At 34.4% G+C, this 19,960-nt stretch overlaps 1 protein-coding gene across 1 annotated transcript in view; it reads right to left on the bottom strand.

Annotated features, from left to right (window-relative positions):
* Positions 1-19,960, bottom strand: part of IQCM (IQ motif containing M) — a 430,351-nt gene that overhangs the window by 316,645 nt on the left and 93,746 nt on the right. The window contains exons 5-6 of the mRNA XM_059165439.1: positions 18,486-18,576; positions 14,253-14,347 (exon numbers count right to left, since the gene is read on the bottom strand). Coding sequence (XP_059021422.1) covers positions 14,253-14,347; positions 18,486-18,576 — 186 coding nt within the window. The remainder of the gene's footprint in view (positions 1-14,252; positions 14,348-18,485; positions 18,577-19,960) is intronic.

Below are 19,960 nucleotides of genomic sequence, written 5' to 3'. Positions count from 1 at the left end.
CAAGGAAAATCCATGTAAATTTAAAAATGCTCAACATAATATCAGCAAATTAAATTCAAGTTAGGTTTGTTCCAAGGTTGAAGAATTGTTTAACATCTAAAAATCAATGAGCATAATTAATTACACTAAGAGAAAAAAGTGAGAAATCATATAATCATCTTAAGAAATAAAAATAAAATCATCTGATAAAATTCAACATTGACTCATGCTAAAACCTCTTAACTAAGCTACAGAACTTTTAAAAATAATATAGAGAGGTTTTAACAAATACTGTACATTATACTTCAGGCTAATATATATAATAATTCCTTCTGAGATAGGAATTGAGAAAAGAAAGCTGCTCACCATTTCTGTGTTACATTGTGCAGGAGGGGTTAACAAAAGCAATAAGGTAAAACAAATAGAAAAGGTCTAAAATAGGAAGAAAAGAACAAAAGACTGCCGTCATTCAAGGACAACATGATTGTGTATTTAGAAAATCTAAAGGATTAACAGATAAGATAAACTACTAGAAGTTATACTAATTTATAATGTCCACAAGATGTAAGGAACATGTAAGAAAGATCATAGTATTTCTATATTGTAGAAATTGGAGTAGGGGCTGAAGTAAAATTTAAAATAGGACCAAACACATCAAATGCATAGAAATAAATCTAAAAAAGATGCAGAAAATTATAAAATATTATTGACTTTAAAAAGATGTATGGGGAGAAGCAAGATCGCAGAGACCAAAATATCATCAGGTGCTAGGAGTTCAGCTAGATAGTTATCAAACCATTTTGAACACCTACAAATTCAACAAGAGACAGAAGAGAAGAATAGCAGCAATTCTACAAACAGAAAATTGACCACTTTCCAGAAGGTAGGATGTGCAGGGAAGTGAATCCAAAGCCATTGGAAGATAGACCACAGCAGAAGGGGCACTCCCAGCAAGTGAGAGAGCAGTGGAGCACAAAATTGGAACTTTTAGAAGTCTGCTCCACTGAGGAATGTCGCTCCAGATGCTAAGCAGAGGCTGGAGCCCTCACAGGGACAGTGTGGTCTCAGGACCCGCAGGGTCACAGAAAGACCAGGGATGCCTGAATGTGGCGGAGCTCTAGCGGGAAGCCAGCTAGAGAGATGGAGACAAGGAGTGTGCTGTCAGCTCGGGGTTACCTGAAACCACAATCCAAGGCATAGTTGGGTCATGGCTCTTCCAGCAGGGACCTCACAGTGGCAGATCTGGAGAGACTCCCTTCTTCCTCCTTCAGGAGGAGCAGTATAGGCATGTGCTACAAGAATCTGCTGGGTTGGGAGACTCCAAATGGGGCTGTGCACCAGAGATAGAAATGTTAGGTCAATGGCTGGTTGAACACAGAGTGTGGCCAGAGATCAGGGAGACGGGAGTGACTGCTTTTCTCTGGGGGCGCATTGAGGAGTGGGGCCCTGGGATTTTGGCTCCTATGAGGGGCCAAAGATTGGGAGGCCACCATTTTCATTCCTGTCTTTCAAAGCTTTATGGAAAGTGTTCAGGGAACAAAAGCTACCGAGAGCAAACATGAGCAGATTACTTAGTGGCGTAATTCCGCCTCCAACAGAGATATTTGAGATTCACTGAACAGGCCCCTCCCCGAGAAGATCAGCAAGAATGTTTAGCAAAAACCAAGTTCACCAATCAATGAGAACTGTGGAATTCCAGAACTAGGGGAAAGCAACATATAGAATTCATGGCTTTTTCCCATGATCTCTTAGTCTTTCAAAGTTAATTTTTTACTTTAGTTTTTTCTTATTCTATTTTTTTAATTTTTCCTCCTTCCAACTTTAACATTTTTAAACTATTTTATCTTATCAATACCTTTTTAAAAATATTTTTAAATTTTCATTGTTATAGTCATATTTTATCCCTTCACTGTATTTATCCTTATTTTTTGTAAACATATTTTTTTTCTTTAAAATTTTGGGATACAATTTTTTCTAATAGATCAAACTATACCTTAAATATAGCACATGGCTTTGCTCTAGTCTCCAGCCTGATCACATTCTTTCCACTTTTTTTTTTCAACCAACTTATCAAATCAATTCCTTCTTTACAATCTTTTTTAAATTTTCATCTTTACATTCATATTCCATCCCTTCATCATGTTTACCCTTATTTTTGTATATATATATATATATATATATATATACACATAAGTTTTTCTTTCTTTAAAATTTTGGGAGGTAGTTTCTTCTAACAGACCAAAATACTCCCAAAATCAAGTGTGTGGCTCTGTTCTATTCATCAGTCTAATATATATATATATATATATATATCTCCATATACATACATTCACATATATACACACATACACATAATATACATACACATATACATATGTATGTGTGTGTGTGTGTGTATTTTTTTTTTCCTCCCCTTCCTACTACCCCCAGTTTTGGGTCTCTTCTGATTTGGTTAGCGTATATTTTTCTGGGGATTTTACCCTTTTAGTATTTTCTTCTCTCATTCATTTATTCTTATCTGGATAAAATGACAAGGTGGAAAAACTCACCACAATAAAAAAAGAATAAGCAGCAGTACCAAAAGCTATGGACCTAATCAATATGGACATTAGTAAGATGTCAGAACTAGAGTTCAAAATGCCAATTATCAAGGTGCTAGCTGGGCTCAAAAAAGCATGGAAGATATTAGAGAATCCCTTTCTGGAGAAATAAAATCCCTTTCTGGAGAAATAAAAGAACTAAAATGTAATCACGTTGAAATAAAAAAGCTACTAGTGAGATGCAATAAAAAATGGAGACTCTTACTACTAGGATAAATGAGGCAGAAGAGAGAATTAGTGATAAAGAAGCCAAATGATGGAGAATAAAGAAGCTGAGAAAAAGAGAGACAAACAACTACTGGACCACAAGGGGAGAATTCGAGAGATAAGTAATACCAGAACGAAACAATATTAGAATAATTGGGATCCCAGAAGAAGAAAAAAAAGAGAGGGGGGAAGAAGGTATATTGGAGCAAATTATAGGAGAGAATTTCCCTAATTTGGCAAAGGGAACAAGCATCAAAATCCAGGAGGAACAGAGAACCCCCCTCAAAATTTAAAAAAAAAAAAAAGTCCACGCCCCATCACCTAATAGTAAAACTTACAAGTCTCAGTGACAAGGAGAAAATCCTAGAAGCAGCTCACAAAAAGAGGTCTGTAATATACAATGGTAGGAATATTAGTTGGATAGCAGAGCTATTCACAGAGACCTGGCAGGCCAGAAAGGACTGGCATGATATATTCAGAGTACTAAACAAGAAAAATAGGCCACCAAGAATACTATATCCAGCTAGGCTGTCATTGAATATAGAAGGAGAGACAAAAAAAAAAAAAAAAAAAAAAAACCTTCCAGGACAAACAAAAACTAAAAGAATTTGCAAACACCAAACCAGCCCTACAGGAAATATTGAAAGGGGTCCTCTATGCAAAAAGAGAGCCTAAAAGTAACAGACCAGAAAGGAACAGAGACAGTATACAGTAACAGTCACCTTGCAGGCAATAAAATAGCATTAAATTCCTAACTTCCAATAGTTACCCTGAATGTAAATGGGCTAAATTTCCCAATCAAAAGACACAGGATATCAGAACAGATTAAAAAAAACAAGACCCATGGATTTGCTGTCTACAAGAAACACATGTTAGACGCAAAGACACCTCCAGATTTTAAATGAGGGGGTGAAAAACAATTTACCATGCTAACAGATATCAAAAGAAAGCTGGGATGGCATTCCTTACATCAGATAAATAAGATTTTAAGCCAAGACTATAATAAGAGATGAGAAAGGACACTATATCATAATTAAAGGTTCAGTCCAACAACAAAATCTAACAATTATAAATATTTATGCCCCTAATATGGGAGAAGCCAATTATATAAATCAATTAATAACAAAATCAAAGAAACATATCAATAATTATATAATAATAGTAGGGGACTTTAGCTGCCCCCCCTTACTGAAATGGACAGATCATCTAAGCAACAGATCAACAAGGAAACAAAGGCTTTAAATGACACACTGGACCAGATGGACATCACAGATATATTTAAAACATTCCATCTCAAAACAACAGAATACACATTCTTCTCTAGTGCACATGGAACATTCCCCAGAACAGATCACATCCTGGGTCACAAACCAGGATTCAACCAGTCAAAAGACTGGGATCATTCCCTGCATATTTTCAGACCACAATGCTCTGAAACTAGAACTCAAATACAGGAGGAAAGTTGGAAAGAACTCAAACACATGGAGGCTAATGAATGAATGGGTCAACCAGGAAATTAAATAAGAATTGAAAAAAAAATCATAGGAACAAATGAAAATTAAAACACAACTGCTCAAAATCTTTGGGTCACAGCAAAGGTGGTCCTGAGAGGAAAGTATATAGCAATACAAGCCATTCTCAAGAAACAAGAAAATTCTCAAGTACAGAACCAAACCCTACACCTAAAGGAGCCAGAGAAAGAAAAGCAAAGAAAGCCTATAGCTATCAGGAGAGAAATAATAAAGATTAAAGCATAAATCAAGGAAATAGTAGAACAAATCAACGAAACTAGAAGCTTGTTCTTTGAAAGAATTAATAAGAGTGATAAACCCCTGGCCAGACTTAACAAAAAGGAAAGAGAAAGGACCCAAATTAATATAATCCTGAATGAAACAGGAAAGATCACAACAAACACCAAAGAAATACAAACAATTATAAGAACATATTATAAGCAACTATACACCAGCAGTAGAACAAATCAACAAAACTAGGAGTTTGTTCTTTGAAAGAATTAATAAGATTGATAAACCCTTGGCCAGACTTAACTAAAAGGAAAGAGAAAGGACCCAAATAAATATAATCCTGAATAAAAGAGGTGAGATCACAACCAACATCAAAGAAATACAATTGAAGAACATATTATGAGCAACTATACACCAGCAAATTTGACAATCTTGAAGAAATGCATGCATCTTTAGAGACAAGTAAATTACCAAAACAGAACTAGAGAGAAATAGAAAACCTGAACAGACCCAAAACTAGTAAGGATATTTATCAAAAATCACCCGACAAACCAGAGCCCAGGGCCAGATGGTTTCCAAAGGGAATTCTACCAAACATTTAAAGAAGAATTAATACCTATTCACCTGAAATTGTTCCAAAAAACATGGAAATGGAAGGAAAATTTCCATTTCATTCCTTTTATGAGGCCAGAATTAACTTGATCCCTAAACCAGAAAAAAAACCCATCAAAAAGAATTCCAGACCAATATGCTTGATGAACAGAGATGCAAAAATTCTCACCAAAATACAAGTCAATAGGATCCAACAAATTAAAAGGATTATTCACCATGACCAAGTAGGATTCATTCCTGGGCTGCAAGGGTGGTTCAACATCGGCAAATCAATCAATGTGATACAATACATTAACAAAGGAAAGGACAGGACCATATGATACTTCCAAGAGATGCAGAAAGAGCATTTGACAAAGTACAGCATCCTTTCTTGATCAAAACTCTTCACAGTGTAGACATGGAGGGTACATACCTCAATATCATCAAAGCCATTGAAGAAAAACCCACATCGGATATCATTCTCAATGGGGAAAATTGAGAGCTTTTCCTCTAAGGTCAGGAACATGGCATGGATGTCCACTCTCACCACTGCTATTCAACATAGTAATGGAATTCCTAGCCTCAGCAATCAGACAACAAAAAGAAATAAAAGGCATCTGAATCAGCAAAGAAGTCAAACTCTCATTCTTTGCAGATGATATGATACTTTATGTGGAAAACCCAGAAGACTCCTCTCCAAATCTGCTAGAACTCACACAGAATTCAGTAAAATGTCAGGATATAAAATCAATGCACAGAAATCAGTTCCATTTCTATACACCAACAGTAAGACAGAAAAAAGAGAAAGTAAGGAGTCAATCCCATTTACCATGGCACCCAAAACCATAAGATACCTAGGAATAAACCTAACCAAAGAGGCAAAGACTCTGTACTCAGAAAACTATAAAGTACTCATGAAAGAAATTGAGGAAGACACAAAGAAATGGAAAAAACATTCCATGCTCATGGATTGGAAGAACAAATAACGTGAAAATGTCTATGCTATCAAAATCAATCTACAAATATAATGCAATCCCAGTAAAATACCATCAATATTTTTCAAAGAAATGGAACATAGAGTCCTAAAATTTATATGGAACCAGAAAAGGTCCCAAATAGCCAGGGGAAATGTTGAAAAAGAAAACCAAAGTTGGTGGCATCACAATTCCAGATTCCAAGCTCCATTACAAAGCTGTTATCATCAAGACAGTATGGTACTGGCACAAAAACAGACATATAGATCAATGGAACAGAATAGAGAGTCCAGAAATAGACCCTCAAGTCAGCGGTCAACTAATCTTTGACAAAGCAGGAAAGAATGTCCAATGGGGGAAAAAAAAAAAAAAAACAGTCTCTTCAACAAATGGTGTTGGGAAAATTGCACATGCTGAAGAATGAAACTGGACCATTTCCTTACACCACATATGAAAATAGACTCAAAATGGATGAAAGATATCAATGTGATTTAGGAATCCATCAAAATCCTTGAGGAGAACACAAGCAGCAACCTCTTCAACCTCAGTCCCAGGACTTTCTTCCCAGAAACATCACCAAAGGCAAGGGAAGCAAGGGCAAAAATGAACTATTGGGACTCATCAAGATCAAAAGCTTTTGCACAGCAAAAGAAACAGTCAACAAAACCAAAAGACAACTGACAGAATGGGAGAAGATATTCATAAATGATATATCAGATAAAAGGCTAGTATCCAAAATCTATAAAGAATTTATCAAACTCATCACCAAAAGAACAAATATTCCAATCAAGAAATGGGCAGAAGACATGAACAGACATTTCTGCAAAGACGACGTCCAAATAGCCAACAGATACATGAAAAAGTGCTCAACATCACTCAGGATCAGGGAAATACAAATCAAAACCTCAGCAAGATACCACCTCACACCAGTTAGAATGGCTAAAATTAATCAGTTAGGAACCAACGGATGTTTTCAAGGATGTGGAGAACAGGGAACCCTCCTACACTTTTGGTGGGAATGCAAGCTGATGCAGCTACTCTTGAAAACAGTATGGAGGTTCCTCAAAAAGTTGAAAATAGAGCTACCCTATGACCCAGGAATCACAGTACTGGGTATTTACCCTAAATATACAAATTTAGTGATTCAAAGGGCACATGCAACCCAATGTTTATAACAGCAATGTCCATAATTGCCAAACTGTGGAAAGAACCTAGATGTCCATCAACAGATGAATGGCTAAAGAAGGGGTGATAATATATATATATATATATATATATATATATATATATATATATTGCAGCTATAGTTGTTTAGCTCAACTATATTGAGCTAAAAAGCTCAAAATCTTGCCATTTGCAACAACGTGGATAGAACTAGAGTGTATTAGCTAAGCAAAATAAGTCAACCAGAGAAAGACAATTATCATATGATCTCTCTGATATGAGGAATTTGAATGGTTGGGGGTCAGGAGGAGTAGGCAGGGAAAAAATGAAACAAGATGGGATTGGGAGGAAGACAAACAATAAGAGACTCAATCTCATGAAATAAATTGAAGGTTTTGGGGGACAGTGGGGGTAGGGGAAGGGTGGCTGGGTTATGGACTTTGGGGAGGGTATATGCTATGATGAGTGTTGTGAGATGTGTCAAGCCTGATGATTCAAAGAACTGTACCCGTGGGGCAAATAATACATTATATATTAAGAAAAAAAAGGCCTATATAAAATGATATATCATCTGTATTTCATTCTGAAAAATTTTAAGTTTCTTTCAATTCTTTATCTACCTGGAGTAGGTAAATCTAAACAAACATCATCTTTATAAAGTAGTAACCATTACGGCATGGTTTGTGAGATTAAAGTGAAAAAAAAAGACAAAATTGAAATAATGGATAATGATAGTAATAAATTCAAAATAGAAAAAGAACAAACCTGCGAGTACTTCAAAGTCACTTTTTTGTCCCAAAGAAGGTAACAGTTGTGTTAAATTTTACTATATTTAAATCAATATTATTTATCAAAATCACCTTAAAGAAAGTTAAAAGACTAGCCACAGTTTAACTAATAAAGAATTAGTATCAAAAATTTAATAGAACTCCTCCAAATCTAGCAATCTATGGTGGAAGCAAAGGGATAGGATTTGGGAAGGGCACCTAAGTAGATGTTAATTGCTATCAATATTATAAAAAAATAAAAGAGGGCAATCCATAAACAAATGATGATAATGCATCATGACAAAAAGGAATTCTATTAATCTAATTCTGGATTCCTGAGGACTAATAAATACATATGTGTTTGTGTGTGTGTGTGTGTGTGTGTGTGTGTGTGTGTGTAAAATATATATATATATATATATATATATATATATATATATATATATGATTGATAGGAAAAGGGAGGTAAGTGTTACCAATGTTTTGTTGTCTGTTTTAACTAAGAAAGTTCTAAGCTACCAAGAATAGATATGATTCCTAAAAACAAACTACTCTAAATACTATTAAATAATTATGGAATCAGACTTTCTTATATTTCCTGGTTTTAGTATTTTTATGCTTTTCTGCCATTCAGCCAGGTTTTTAACCTTATCTTTTAATATTTAACTAGCATTTTTAAGTGTTCTGTACCCAGAAGTCTTTCTCTGCACAGTTGTTCACCATGTTCTCAGAAACACAAACACACACAGATCACTTCCTACATGCCAAGAATGATTCTGGATTCAAAAGATTTAGTAGTGAATAATTAGTCAAAACTATCTGCCTTCATGGAGCTGACGTTCTAGCAGGAGTAGGCAGACAAAATCAGGTAAGTAAAAGAAGCAACATGTCAGGAGACCTCCAGTGTTAGAGATCAAAGTAAGGCAGGAGAGGTAAACTGGGCTGGCAGGTGTGGCTCCTGCTATAAGTTGGCAGAGAATGGTTTCACTGATAAGAAGGCATTTGGACAAAAACTCAAAAGTGGTCAAGGAGTGATGCTTGTGACATCAAAGGGAAGGAGCTTTCTAGACAAAGAGAACAACACCTACAAAGTTCCTGCACTGGACACATTGGATTTGAGGTGCCTATTTAAAAAATCAAATAGAAATGCTGATTAAGCATTGAATGTGAGCTGGAGGTCAGGAGAACAACCAGGCTGGAGATATGTTTGCAGTCATTCACCCTATAAATGATACTTAAAGCCAAATACTGGATGAAATTACCAAGGGAATGAGTATATCTGGGGAAGAAATTAAAAAATTTTCACCTAGGCCTCTATGAGCTCTGAGGGCCCTGAGACTCTTAGTGGGAGCTAAAAATATTGTTGGAGTTTATTTAAAAGATGATCTGGTTGGATGGTGGTGATCTTCAAAGTCAGGTTTTTGAAATGTTTCAAAGGTATAACTACTGGAGAATATATATAGTATGATGGAAGGCAAAATCATTGGATGAAAGGAGCTCAAGGAATGGAGAAGTTAACGAATCAGAGAGCTTATTTACTTGGACACCAAAATCACAGTTCTTATAAAACTAGCACTAGAGAAAGTCACAAGTATCCAGGGGCTAAATTCTTTAAGAAATGAGAGAATGGATACAAATCAATAGACTACTATAAGAGGAAGAGATAATGGATGTTATCCTTTGATGACATAGGATTCAAAGCTGGGTATGTTAGAGAAGAGAAAGGGAGAACGGTCTGGAAACAGTGTGAGGAATAAGGAGGTCACTTCCCCATCTCCAGGCCCATATGGGTGAGGCATGGAAGAGGAGCTCATCACCACTTGAGAGAGCAGCAGAGGAAGAAAATGTCCTCAGGGCTACAGACTGATCACAGATTTCTGTAAGACCAAGAGGTGAAATGAACACTTAGCAGAGGGTAAAGATTTAGGAGTTTTGCTGCTTACTGGCTATGAGTTCAGGGAGAAGAATAAACAAGTTTCAAGAGCAAAAAGGGTGAGGGATAAGATCACCAAAAAAGGCATACAAAGTTAGAAAGAGAGTTCCTTGGCCAATGATTTTAGAGAGAGATTATAGTATCTGAGAAGAAGCCATAGAGGAAAAGGCAATTTTCCAACTTTTCATTCCTCTCATTGAAGGCAATTCCATTCTTTCCTCAAAGATTACATATGATGAAATTAAAACCCAGAGAACTGAAGGGATTCACACCAAGCCACAAAACCAAGTTGGATCTCATGTAGAGCAAGGTGGGCTTTTTGGACACATTTCTGTTTTTCCCAGAACTTAATATTGAAAAATCCTATTAAAGAGTTCCTACCATGGGCCTATTCCCATCATAAAAATGGAGAAACTGCTTTGAAACTACTGGTGAAAGGGGTACCTGAGGAATAGCAGTTTCAGTGTGACTTGTCAAATTTATTGAAATAGCAGAGTAAACAGGCAGATACAAGGTCTAGAACAGGATGCCAACAATGACAATGACAAAAATAGTTGAATCCAGGAAATGCCACAATGAACCTCACTTCCTGAGTTCTGTGCCATGATAGTGTAAGTTAGTGTGGTAAAGAGGTGTGTCTTGTGCTTCCAGTAATACATCCTTTAGGATAGGGTCAAAGCAAGGTCACCGAACAGCGCGTTCAAGTCTATAATGTTTTATTATTTACATCTAAGGAATTGTAGCTAATAGTGAAAGCTCAATTTTATTAAGCACAAGGATGTATGTTACACACTTTACAAGTAAAATCTAAAACCTTTGAGGTTGGTACTGTGATTATTCCCCCATTTAATCAATAAGGAAACTGAGTCCTGGAGTGATTAGGTAACTTGGATGAGGTTTTCCAGGTAGAAACTGGCAGAGCCAGAATTCTAACTTCATTAGGGTGACTAGAGTAACTTCAGTGTCTGCACTACTGTGCTTATGTAGGAGACCCTTATATGCACTTTCACCTTCTGTGGTTTCAGTTTTTTATAGTTAACCAAGATCTGGAAGCAGATAATCCTCCTTCCAGAAGCCTAACGCTATAACATGATGCCTACATCATTTACCTCACTTCCTTGCATTAGAAGGCATTTTCTCTCTCACATCATCAGAAGAGAAAGATGAATAGAGTACAATAAGATATTCTGAGACAGAGAGACCACAGTCACGTAATTTGTATTACAGTATAGTGTTATAATTGTTCTGTTATCATTAGTTATTAATCTCTTATTGTGCCCAGTGTATAAATGAAACTTTACCATAAGTACATGCGTATACGAAAACACATGATATATATAAGATTTGGTACAGTCTGCAGTTTTAAGCATCCACTGGGGGTCTTGGAACATCTTAACCTGCAGATAAAGGGGGACTATTATACCACTTTAAAAGTCAAGGCTGCAAGTAGTATATCTATATGTAACATAATTATTATATATCATATATAATAATATAAATAGGTCAAATGAATAGAAATCATGACTTTGTCTTAACTCCCATGTTCTAATTTCCTTTCCTTTTTCCTTTAATAAAAATTATTTATTTATTCTAAAAAAAGAATTGGGAAATTTTAATTTAAGAGTCCAGTAAATTACCAAACACCCCTGAGAAAACCACAAGAGCTGCATTCTCTCACAATTTGAGCTATATTCTCTTATTAAATAGACCTCGGTGACTGTTTCAGACATTCAGTGAAGTTGTAGCTTACTAAACAGTGTTAACAATGGTGTGGAGAAAAAGCTTTGTGAAGGTAAATTTGTAGACATAAGCTGTAAAATGAACTAAAATATTAATATGAATTCTAAAAAGTATTCATGAAGTATTCATTATTTTTCACCCAAGACACAAAGCCAAGACCACACCTAGCTTATTCAAAAAGAAAATCAACATTTTTCATATTTTTCTATGTTTTTCAATTTACATAAAGTAAGTTGCTGGCCACAAGGCTTCAAATATTTCTGTTCTCATTTTAAAAAATGTTGCTATTATAAAAGAGTGGTTTGGCTGAAAACAAAGCAAAATAAAGCAATACTTCATATACAACAAAGCAATGATGAAATTCCCATTCTTACTTGATTAAAAGTACATTCCATTTTAAGTAAAAAAGAAACAGTTACCCTATAGCATTTAGAAATAATATTTTTATTAAAATTTTTAACTTTCAGCATGTTCAACCTTCCAACTCCCCATGAAGTTATTTGAGTATTGAAAGACTTATATCATAAAACTAATAATCCGCCCAACAATTTGGTTTTAAAGCATATAAGCTAAATGTAGAAAATTTTACTTATTTTTATGGTATCTCTGCAATCTATGCATAATCTGTGTAAACTAGAATTATAAAAAAAAAAATTGTCCATTGGCATTCTTTTGCCTGTTTATATTCAATGTTATTTTTGTATTTTACTTACCCAAAGTCAGTTTTCTTTTAGCAATTATATATATATATATATATATATATATATATATTTTTTTTTTTTTTTTTTTTTTTTTTTTTTTACTATGTACAAACAGATACACAGATACATAGAAATATATTCCATTTGGGTGACTTCTTTTAATTTGTCCTCATCCATTCATTCATTCAACAAATGCTTGTTAATGCCTAATATGTGCTTTGTCACTGTAGTAAGTACAAGGAGTTTTTAGCTTCTATAAAGCTATGGCTCCATTAGTAAATATTTCAGATATTTCAAGAGAACATTTTTGTATGGACAGAACCTTTAGCAAACCCCAGAACACATCCTTTAGGTGACTGCCCCATTCTGCTGGCCTTCCACACACAATTTCACAATAATCTGCAGCTAGTAACTGAGATGCTCTCAACAAATGTTTTAGAAAGATTTTCTGTCTTTTCTTTAGCATTAAACAAACACTGGTCAAGCCCCTGTATGGTAAGCTCCATGCATATGGAAAAAGACTTAAATTTCTACATTCAGAGTAAAGTCATGAAATTTACTGGACCCTTCAATGAGCTAATAAGAGGCAGCTCTGTGAGGGTGCTTCTAAATAAACGTGATTTATCTGAGTTCGATGGTATTTGAAAAGAGAGACTTTTTATCAATGCTTAGTATGATTCTGAATAAACTCTAAATGTCACAGAACTTTTACTTATGAGGTCATTAAGGGCTGCAAACCTCAGCTCTTATATAATAATATAAATAGGTCAAATGAATAGAAATCATGACTTTGTCTTAACTCCCATGTTCTAATTTCCTTTCCTTTTTCCTTTAATAAAAATTATTTATTTATTCTAAAAAAAGAATTGGGCAATTTTAATTTAAGAGTCCAGTAATCCATGGTTATCAAATTCAAGATCATTATCTATTAAAACTATTTCACCCATTGCATCCTATGCTTTATGAAGAATTTTTGGGAGCATTTACTTTTTCATATATATATTTGATTTTAGACTCAATTGAGACTCACCATTGTTTATACTACCTGGGGCCTCAAACTATCTGATCAAGCCTTAAAAGAATTTAAACCATGAATCAATTCAATATTCAAAAATTTTTAAATTTTTCCTGTGTTCAAGATTCTGACATTATATTCACAATATTAAAAGTTTTGGTGAATATTGCTTGGATTAATGAAAATGTGTTATTTGAGCCTCCATCTGATGCTTGAATTCCTTTTATAATAGCCCAGAGAAACACCGGTAAAATTGTAGTTGGATAAAGGGAATTTTATGCGAGTGCCTTAAGAACTCAAGGAGTTTATTCTGCAAATTTAAAATTTTTTTTTCCCAAATCAAAGTCCCACTCTACAAGAAGAGTTTTCTCTTAATGACAGCCTGAAGCTCAAGAACATGAGTAGCAAGTTAAAAAGAGGAAAACTACAAAACAGTTTCTTTGAATCAATAGCCCCTAGGCCTACGAGTAACTCACCAAATTCCAAAGAGTTTCTCAATCACACTTAAGGGACTTTAAAGAATTATCTATATTTTCTTTTGAAGAATTATGAATGTTTTAAACAATAATAAATCAAATATAGAAAGACTTTTAAAATTATAAGATTTTATCCTTATAATTTCCTAAAACCTTTAATAGCCACACACATTAAAAACATCCAACCTCTCAAGTTCAAATAAAAGAGCTGAAAATTAGTTATTAGTAGTTGTTTCTGAAATCTCTTTATCTTTTGACACAATACTGAAAGGAAATACTAGCTGTTTGACACTGCATTTTAAATGAATGCAAAAATAATGAAAATCACCATGTTGCTATTAACACTTAGGCAATGAGACTCACCATATTCTTTCAGAAGCCCCATGGAAGAGGAGGTCATGGATTTTAAGGGCAAGCCAATGTTGATGATGTGGGTGGCAAATGGTGAGACCAACAATCTGTTTCCAAAATATAAAGTTAGAGCTTTGAGTGATTTATAGTCCCTAAAAGAGCAGTAAGCTCTCTACAAACATTATTGAAAATATACATTTATATATCATTATAATACATGATAAATACATAATATTTATTAAATGAAGACAAAATAATACCAAGTTTTACTGGCTCTGAACATGGATAACAAATAGGAACATTTGCTTTCTAAATGAAAACAAAATCAGAAAAATGAACAAGCATCATATCTACTTCTTCTCTGTTTTGCAAGATTTTAAGTAACATGTTTTCCTATCATGACTTGGCGAGCTTCAGCCAAATCAGCTGAATCAAAAACTATGGACCACATAGAAATTTTAGAAAATGTACATAAGAAAAAGGAAGAAAATAAGAATTATCCCTAATTCACCACCTTAATATTTTGGTCATAACTGTAAACCCTTAAATGCTTCCTAGGAGCTAGGTACTATTCTAAGCCCTGCCTATGTCTTATTACCTTTAATCCTCACAACAAGACTCTGGATTTTACTATGATCACACTCATTTTATAAATGAAGACACTAAGCAAAGGTTAGGTAGTATATAGCTCAAATTATCCCAGCGAGAAAGGGGTGGAGGCAGGATTTGAATATAGGCAGTAGGCCTTCAAGAACTAAACTACTTATTACTATTTTATACTAACTCCATTTGTCATAATTAACACGTGTAATATATTTCATACCTTCTCTATATTTATGTGCACATAAATATACATGAATTTTTAGCTTATTTTTTGCAGTTAATATCATAAATATCTTTATTTGTAAATGTACAAAGAAGTACATTGTCATTTTGACCCATCACAAAGCATTCCACTGTATAGATTTAACATACTGATGGTTTATTTACCAGTCTTCTTTTGCTGGATGTTTGGGTTACTTCACTTTTTTGGTATTTATAAACAAGGATGAAAATTTATGAATATTCATATCTGTGAACCTGTCCAATTCTTTCTTATTATAAATGCCTAAACTGGAATTGCTAATTCAAATGTTATATAAATGTTATAGAAATATTTAGGATTTTAAGACATTTTGCCCATCAAAAAACTAGAGTCTATGAGGGAAAAGTCTGTGGTTGTTCTGTTTGGAGTTTTACACTGGCATAGAGTAGACACTCTATAAATAGTAAATAACGACTGATTTATAGGATCCATTAGTCTAGCTGTTACTCATGTTGTCACACCCATGCAGTTGGCTGAAGAACTGAGATATGGCTAGTATGACAAAATCATATTGTCAAGGGAAAATGTGAAAGGCTTGAGTATACAGTCAGCTTGGCAAAACTCCATTTCAAATTCTAAAATTTATTTGTATGTCACCAAGAATGGGGCCATGATACACTGATCAATCGCAGTTTCCTTTGCTCTCTTCCATCTTGCCCATGGCTAAATATTTAAGTCCCCAAATTAGGACTATTGATTGCATTGTTCAATGGTTCCTATTAATTAAAGATTTTAACAGAAGTAGACCACAGTTCATCCACTTAAGCAAAATATTTTACGAACATTCAGGCATTCAGGTAAAATGGCAGGGTCATTTTAACATAAATGTGAAATGCAATGAGAGATTCTATCAGTATTTTATAATCTCCTCATTTTATTATTAAATTGATCAGAATAGCCTAAATATAAATAGTCATGTAACACATAAGAAACTCCCAATGATCACAAAACTAGGGGAAGAAGTCCAGGCTCATTTGCTTGGATTACAGAACGCATTTACAGAACTGCAGTTGTCATGGCTTCAAATGCACCAAATATCACATACTAAAATAAATAGCTCTAATAAATAGGTGCATAGTAAATTAACTTCCTTGATGGAAAATTAACATTTAGAATGTGCTCACATTTATCATTATTGTCATAAAAAAGTATGTTAATGTATGGGAATCTTTGCAGTTAGAATTCAAAGGTACAATGAAGAACTTCACGTCTTTAAACTTAAATCTGGAAATGCAGAACTAGTTGATTTTGTTTTCCCTCCACAAATCAAACATAGAGAATCCTGCGGAAAGGAAATCATACACTTATTAAGATTGTATTTCTTCATGTATTATCCAAAGAAATTTCTTTCGTTGAGCTAATATTTTTTATGGTCTACCTAAAAATATTATATGTCACCTTAGATATTAGAATTTTCCCAAGCATCTTCAGGAGAATTGTAAGTAGTTTATACACAGCTTCCTTTACAGGGGTCTATTTGTATTGAACAGAAATCTTCCAAAAGTCTCACAAAGAGTTGAGCAATTCATGCTAATTAGTGCTAGGGACTGTCTCTGTGTTGTCAACAATCCCCTACCGGATTTCTGACTGATTCTGCTTTCCTTTCTGTTGCTTATATCCTCATTGCTAAGTTTCTTTTATCATTAGTATGTGGTGAACTAGACTGCAATAAAAATTTCACTCTAATGACATCTTATTGGCCTAGCTAACCACAGATTTTCTAACACCCTGAGTCGCCACGTCCCAGAACACTGATTTGTCTTCCCTTCTGTATTCCCACCCCACTTCCAACACTAATGAAATGAAGCTAACCGCTAAGGTAGGAAACAAGTTACTGCCATAAGCTAGCTATAAATAAAGACAAAGCAACCCTGGTGGATTGAAGTTCAGGCTTTATGTGCCCCAGGCTGTCACTGGAAGTACATGTACTTGCTCTTAATTTCGAAGGGTGTTGCTCTTCCTCATTAAGGAGGACATGTTTTCATTAAAAATGGAGTGTTAGGGTGTCAAGCAACCTTTATCTTCCACCAGTTGCAGAAGAAACAATTCTTCGAGAAATACTTGACTCTCCTGAGAAAGACATACTGAAAGATATTCTACCTGATTGGATTTATTATTGAGGAGTGTGCCTCATGTCCTTGAGTCATTATTATTCTTTCTTGAATTTTTGGCCCCATCTCAATACACTGAAAATGGTAGGTTTTCAGATTAGTTCAGTTAATGTTTCCAGCTACTAATGGCTTACTTGAAATTCTAAACTATTTGGTTAAATTGGTCTGCTAACTGTTCTTTTAGCAGTTAACCACTCTGCTGGGTCTTGGCTTAAGTAAAGGCTAAAAGTTAACCCACAAACCTGGGTCTTGGCTTAAGTAAAGGCTAAAAGTAAATTTTTAAAAACGAGTAAATTCCCAATACAAGCATTTCTTTTCTATGCAATTAATATCTTCCCCTACCAAACCCTCAGTCTTAGAACTGTACATATATTCCGTTCTCCCAAATTTGAATATCATATTATATTTAAGCCACGGAAGTGGTTACTTGTGAGCATGAATCATTTACTGTTAAGCACAGTTTGCCAGATAAATGTTGGAAAGTCCATGTTACTCTTAAGAGCCAAGGCAATAATTTCTCAATTTTTTATTATTTACAATTGTGCCAATTACCCCAAATTTCTGACAAGGTTACATTGTGAAGTAATGTAAAACAACCCACTGAAAAATACATTTTAACAGAGCAGTATTTACTTTCTACATGTATAGTGTTCCTACAAAATGTGTTCAAGGGCCTTTAAAGGTTCTGTAGCTCTAAGGTTAATAGTTATGTACATAACTATAAAGTTATCTTGAAGATGATGTCATTTAGTGGAATAATTCAGAAAAGTAACTGCCCCATCTCCACACACCTTTGGAAAGCAGAAGCAATGCTCAAAATGCCTGTCCTGAAACTCTGCTCTATAGGATCAGCCTCACCTTCTGTTGGAAAAAGACTAACCAAATTATTAAATTACAAAAGAAAAATTATAACTTAAATCTACCCTATAATTGCTGCAGATGAGTTATTAAAATTCTAAACTTATGTACTATTATCATAAAATATGGCATTTTTCTCAAGAAAGCCACAAATTGGATTTGAGCTTATGCACTGTAAAACCCAGATGGTCTGCTTAACTACTCAGACATTCCCCCAGTTCAAAAGTTAATTGAACTGAAAACTAAAATTTTGATAATTGATATGCTTTGAGGGACTCAAGCAGAAGGATAAATTAGCCTCATGCATGGAGTGTTAACAGACTTGAGAAACCATGACAATTGGTCAGGAAACATTGGCATGGTAGAATAAAACTATACATTTTCTATAGGATATAACCAATTACACATTACCTGGACTTCCCATGGTGCTGATGCTTTTCTTTCTCCATTTTTTTACCCACTGATTCAATATTTGTCACTATTTTACCCAGTTTAACTTGTTCTGGAATTAAAAAAAAAAAATTTTTAATTGTATACCATTTGTTTTCAAGTTCTAAGTGCATTTTTTGAATTAAATTGCAAATCACAGATTTTTTAATAACAAGAGAAACAACATTTTTCAAACAAATTACTAACACAAAGATACTCTAAAAACACATCTGAGTGTTTTTTCTCACCCCATGCTCCTCAGATGTTTTGCAATTACTAAAATTTAGCACTGAAGGTATAGAGTAAATGAACTGCATATATCAGAAAGGAGATAGCTCCCTAAGAAATGTCTGCAATAGTACAGCACATACCGATGAACACCAACAGTCTCATTTATATACATCAGCATTATTATCATCATTATCATCATAAGGCTTAGCTTTTATAGGAGAGTCTGCTATTTTAAAATAATTTAGCAATCATTAGTTAATGTAAATAGGAACACTCATCAACCTATTGAGTAAGACTGAAGTCCAGAAAAGGCAAACTTCTGCTTAAAAAAAAAAAAAAAAAGTAGCTCTTAGAGTCTAAATAGAAATTTACATAAATATATTTAAGTACCTATTACCTTCTATTATGCACAGATAATAGGGCTAACAGAGTTTAAAACATCAGAACAAAATATTAAGTTGATATTTATGAAGCACTTTCTCGCTACCAACTCAGGTATGTTAAAGATATATTCATGACACAGGGAACTTATAAAATGAAACCCTCTGCTTTGGAAATATTTGCAAACTGCTTGGTGTGTTAATACTAACAAACAGAAGAGCACAGTTGACCACATTATGTCAATTTAGATTTAAAATATATAACACAGAATATAAAAATTTTGGAGAAAAGGAAAACAAAATGTTAAAATGTATGGACTATTTATAATATACCAGGAGGGTTGTTTAGCATTCCCTGCAAACATCTCACACTACAGCCTCAGAACTAGTTTTGGCATTTTCGTTTGTTTGTTTTCGGTGAAGCATAGTGATTACTTTTTTACACGGGAGGAAAGTAGCCTACCCAAACTCTGGTAAGTTAAAAGGTGCTGAGCCAGAGCTCCAACCTGTATCCCTAGGAGTGAAAAGTTCCTCCATCACTATTGCCCAACAGCTTAGGAGGCTCAGGTGCCTAATCAGAGAAAGAGGGTCATTTCTGACTTGCTTATTACTTTGGAGGATGACTAGGGAACTCTCAAAAGACACACTTTATATAAAGACATGTGGCAGACTGAGAAACATATTAAGATGCAGAAGTAGAGAAGGAATTTTTAAGTTTGAATCTTGAAAATATTTGTCATATGCTGTGTGCTAATTGCTATACATGGGTTACCAGATTTTATTCTTGCAAGTACACCATAAATTAGGTTCTGTTCTTCTCCCCATTTTACAGATGAGAAGACTGAA

The sequence above is a fragment of the Mustela lutreola genome, chromosome 1 (assembly GCF_030435805.1).
Source record: "Mustela lutreola isolate mMusLut2 chromosome 1, mMusLut2.pri, whole genome shotgun sequence".
Taxonomy (NCBI): domain Eukaryota; kingdom Metazoa; phylum Chordata; class Mammalia; order Carnivora; family Mustelidae; genus Mustela; species Mustela lutreola.
The sequence above is the reverse complement of the archived record's forward strand: the minus strand, read 5'-3'. Positions and strand labels throughout refer to the sequence as shown.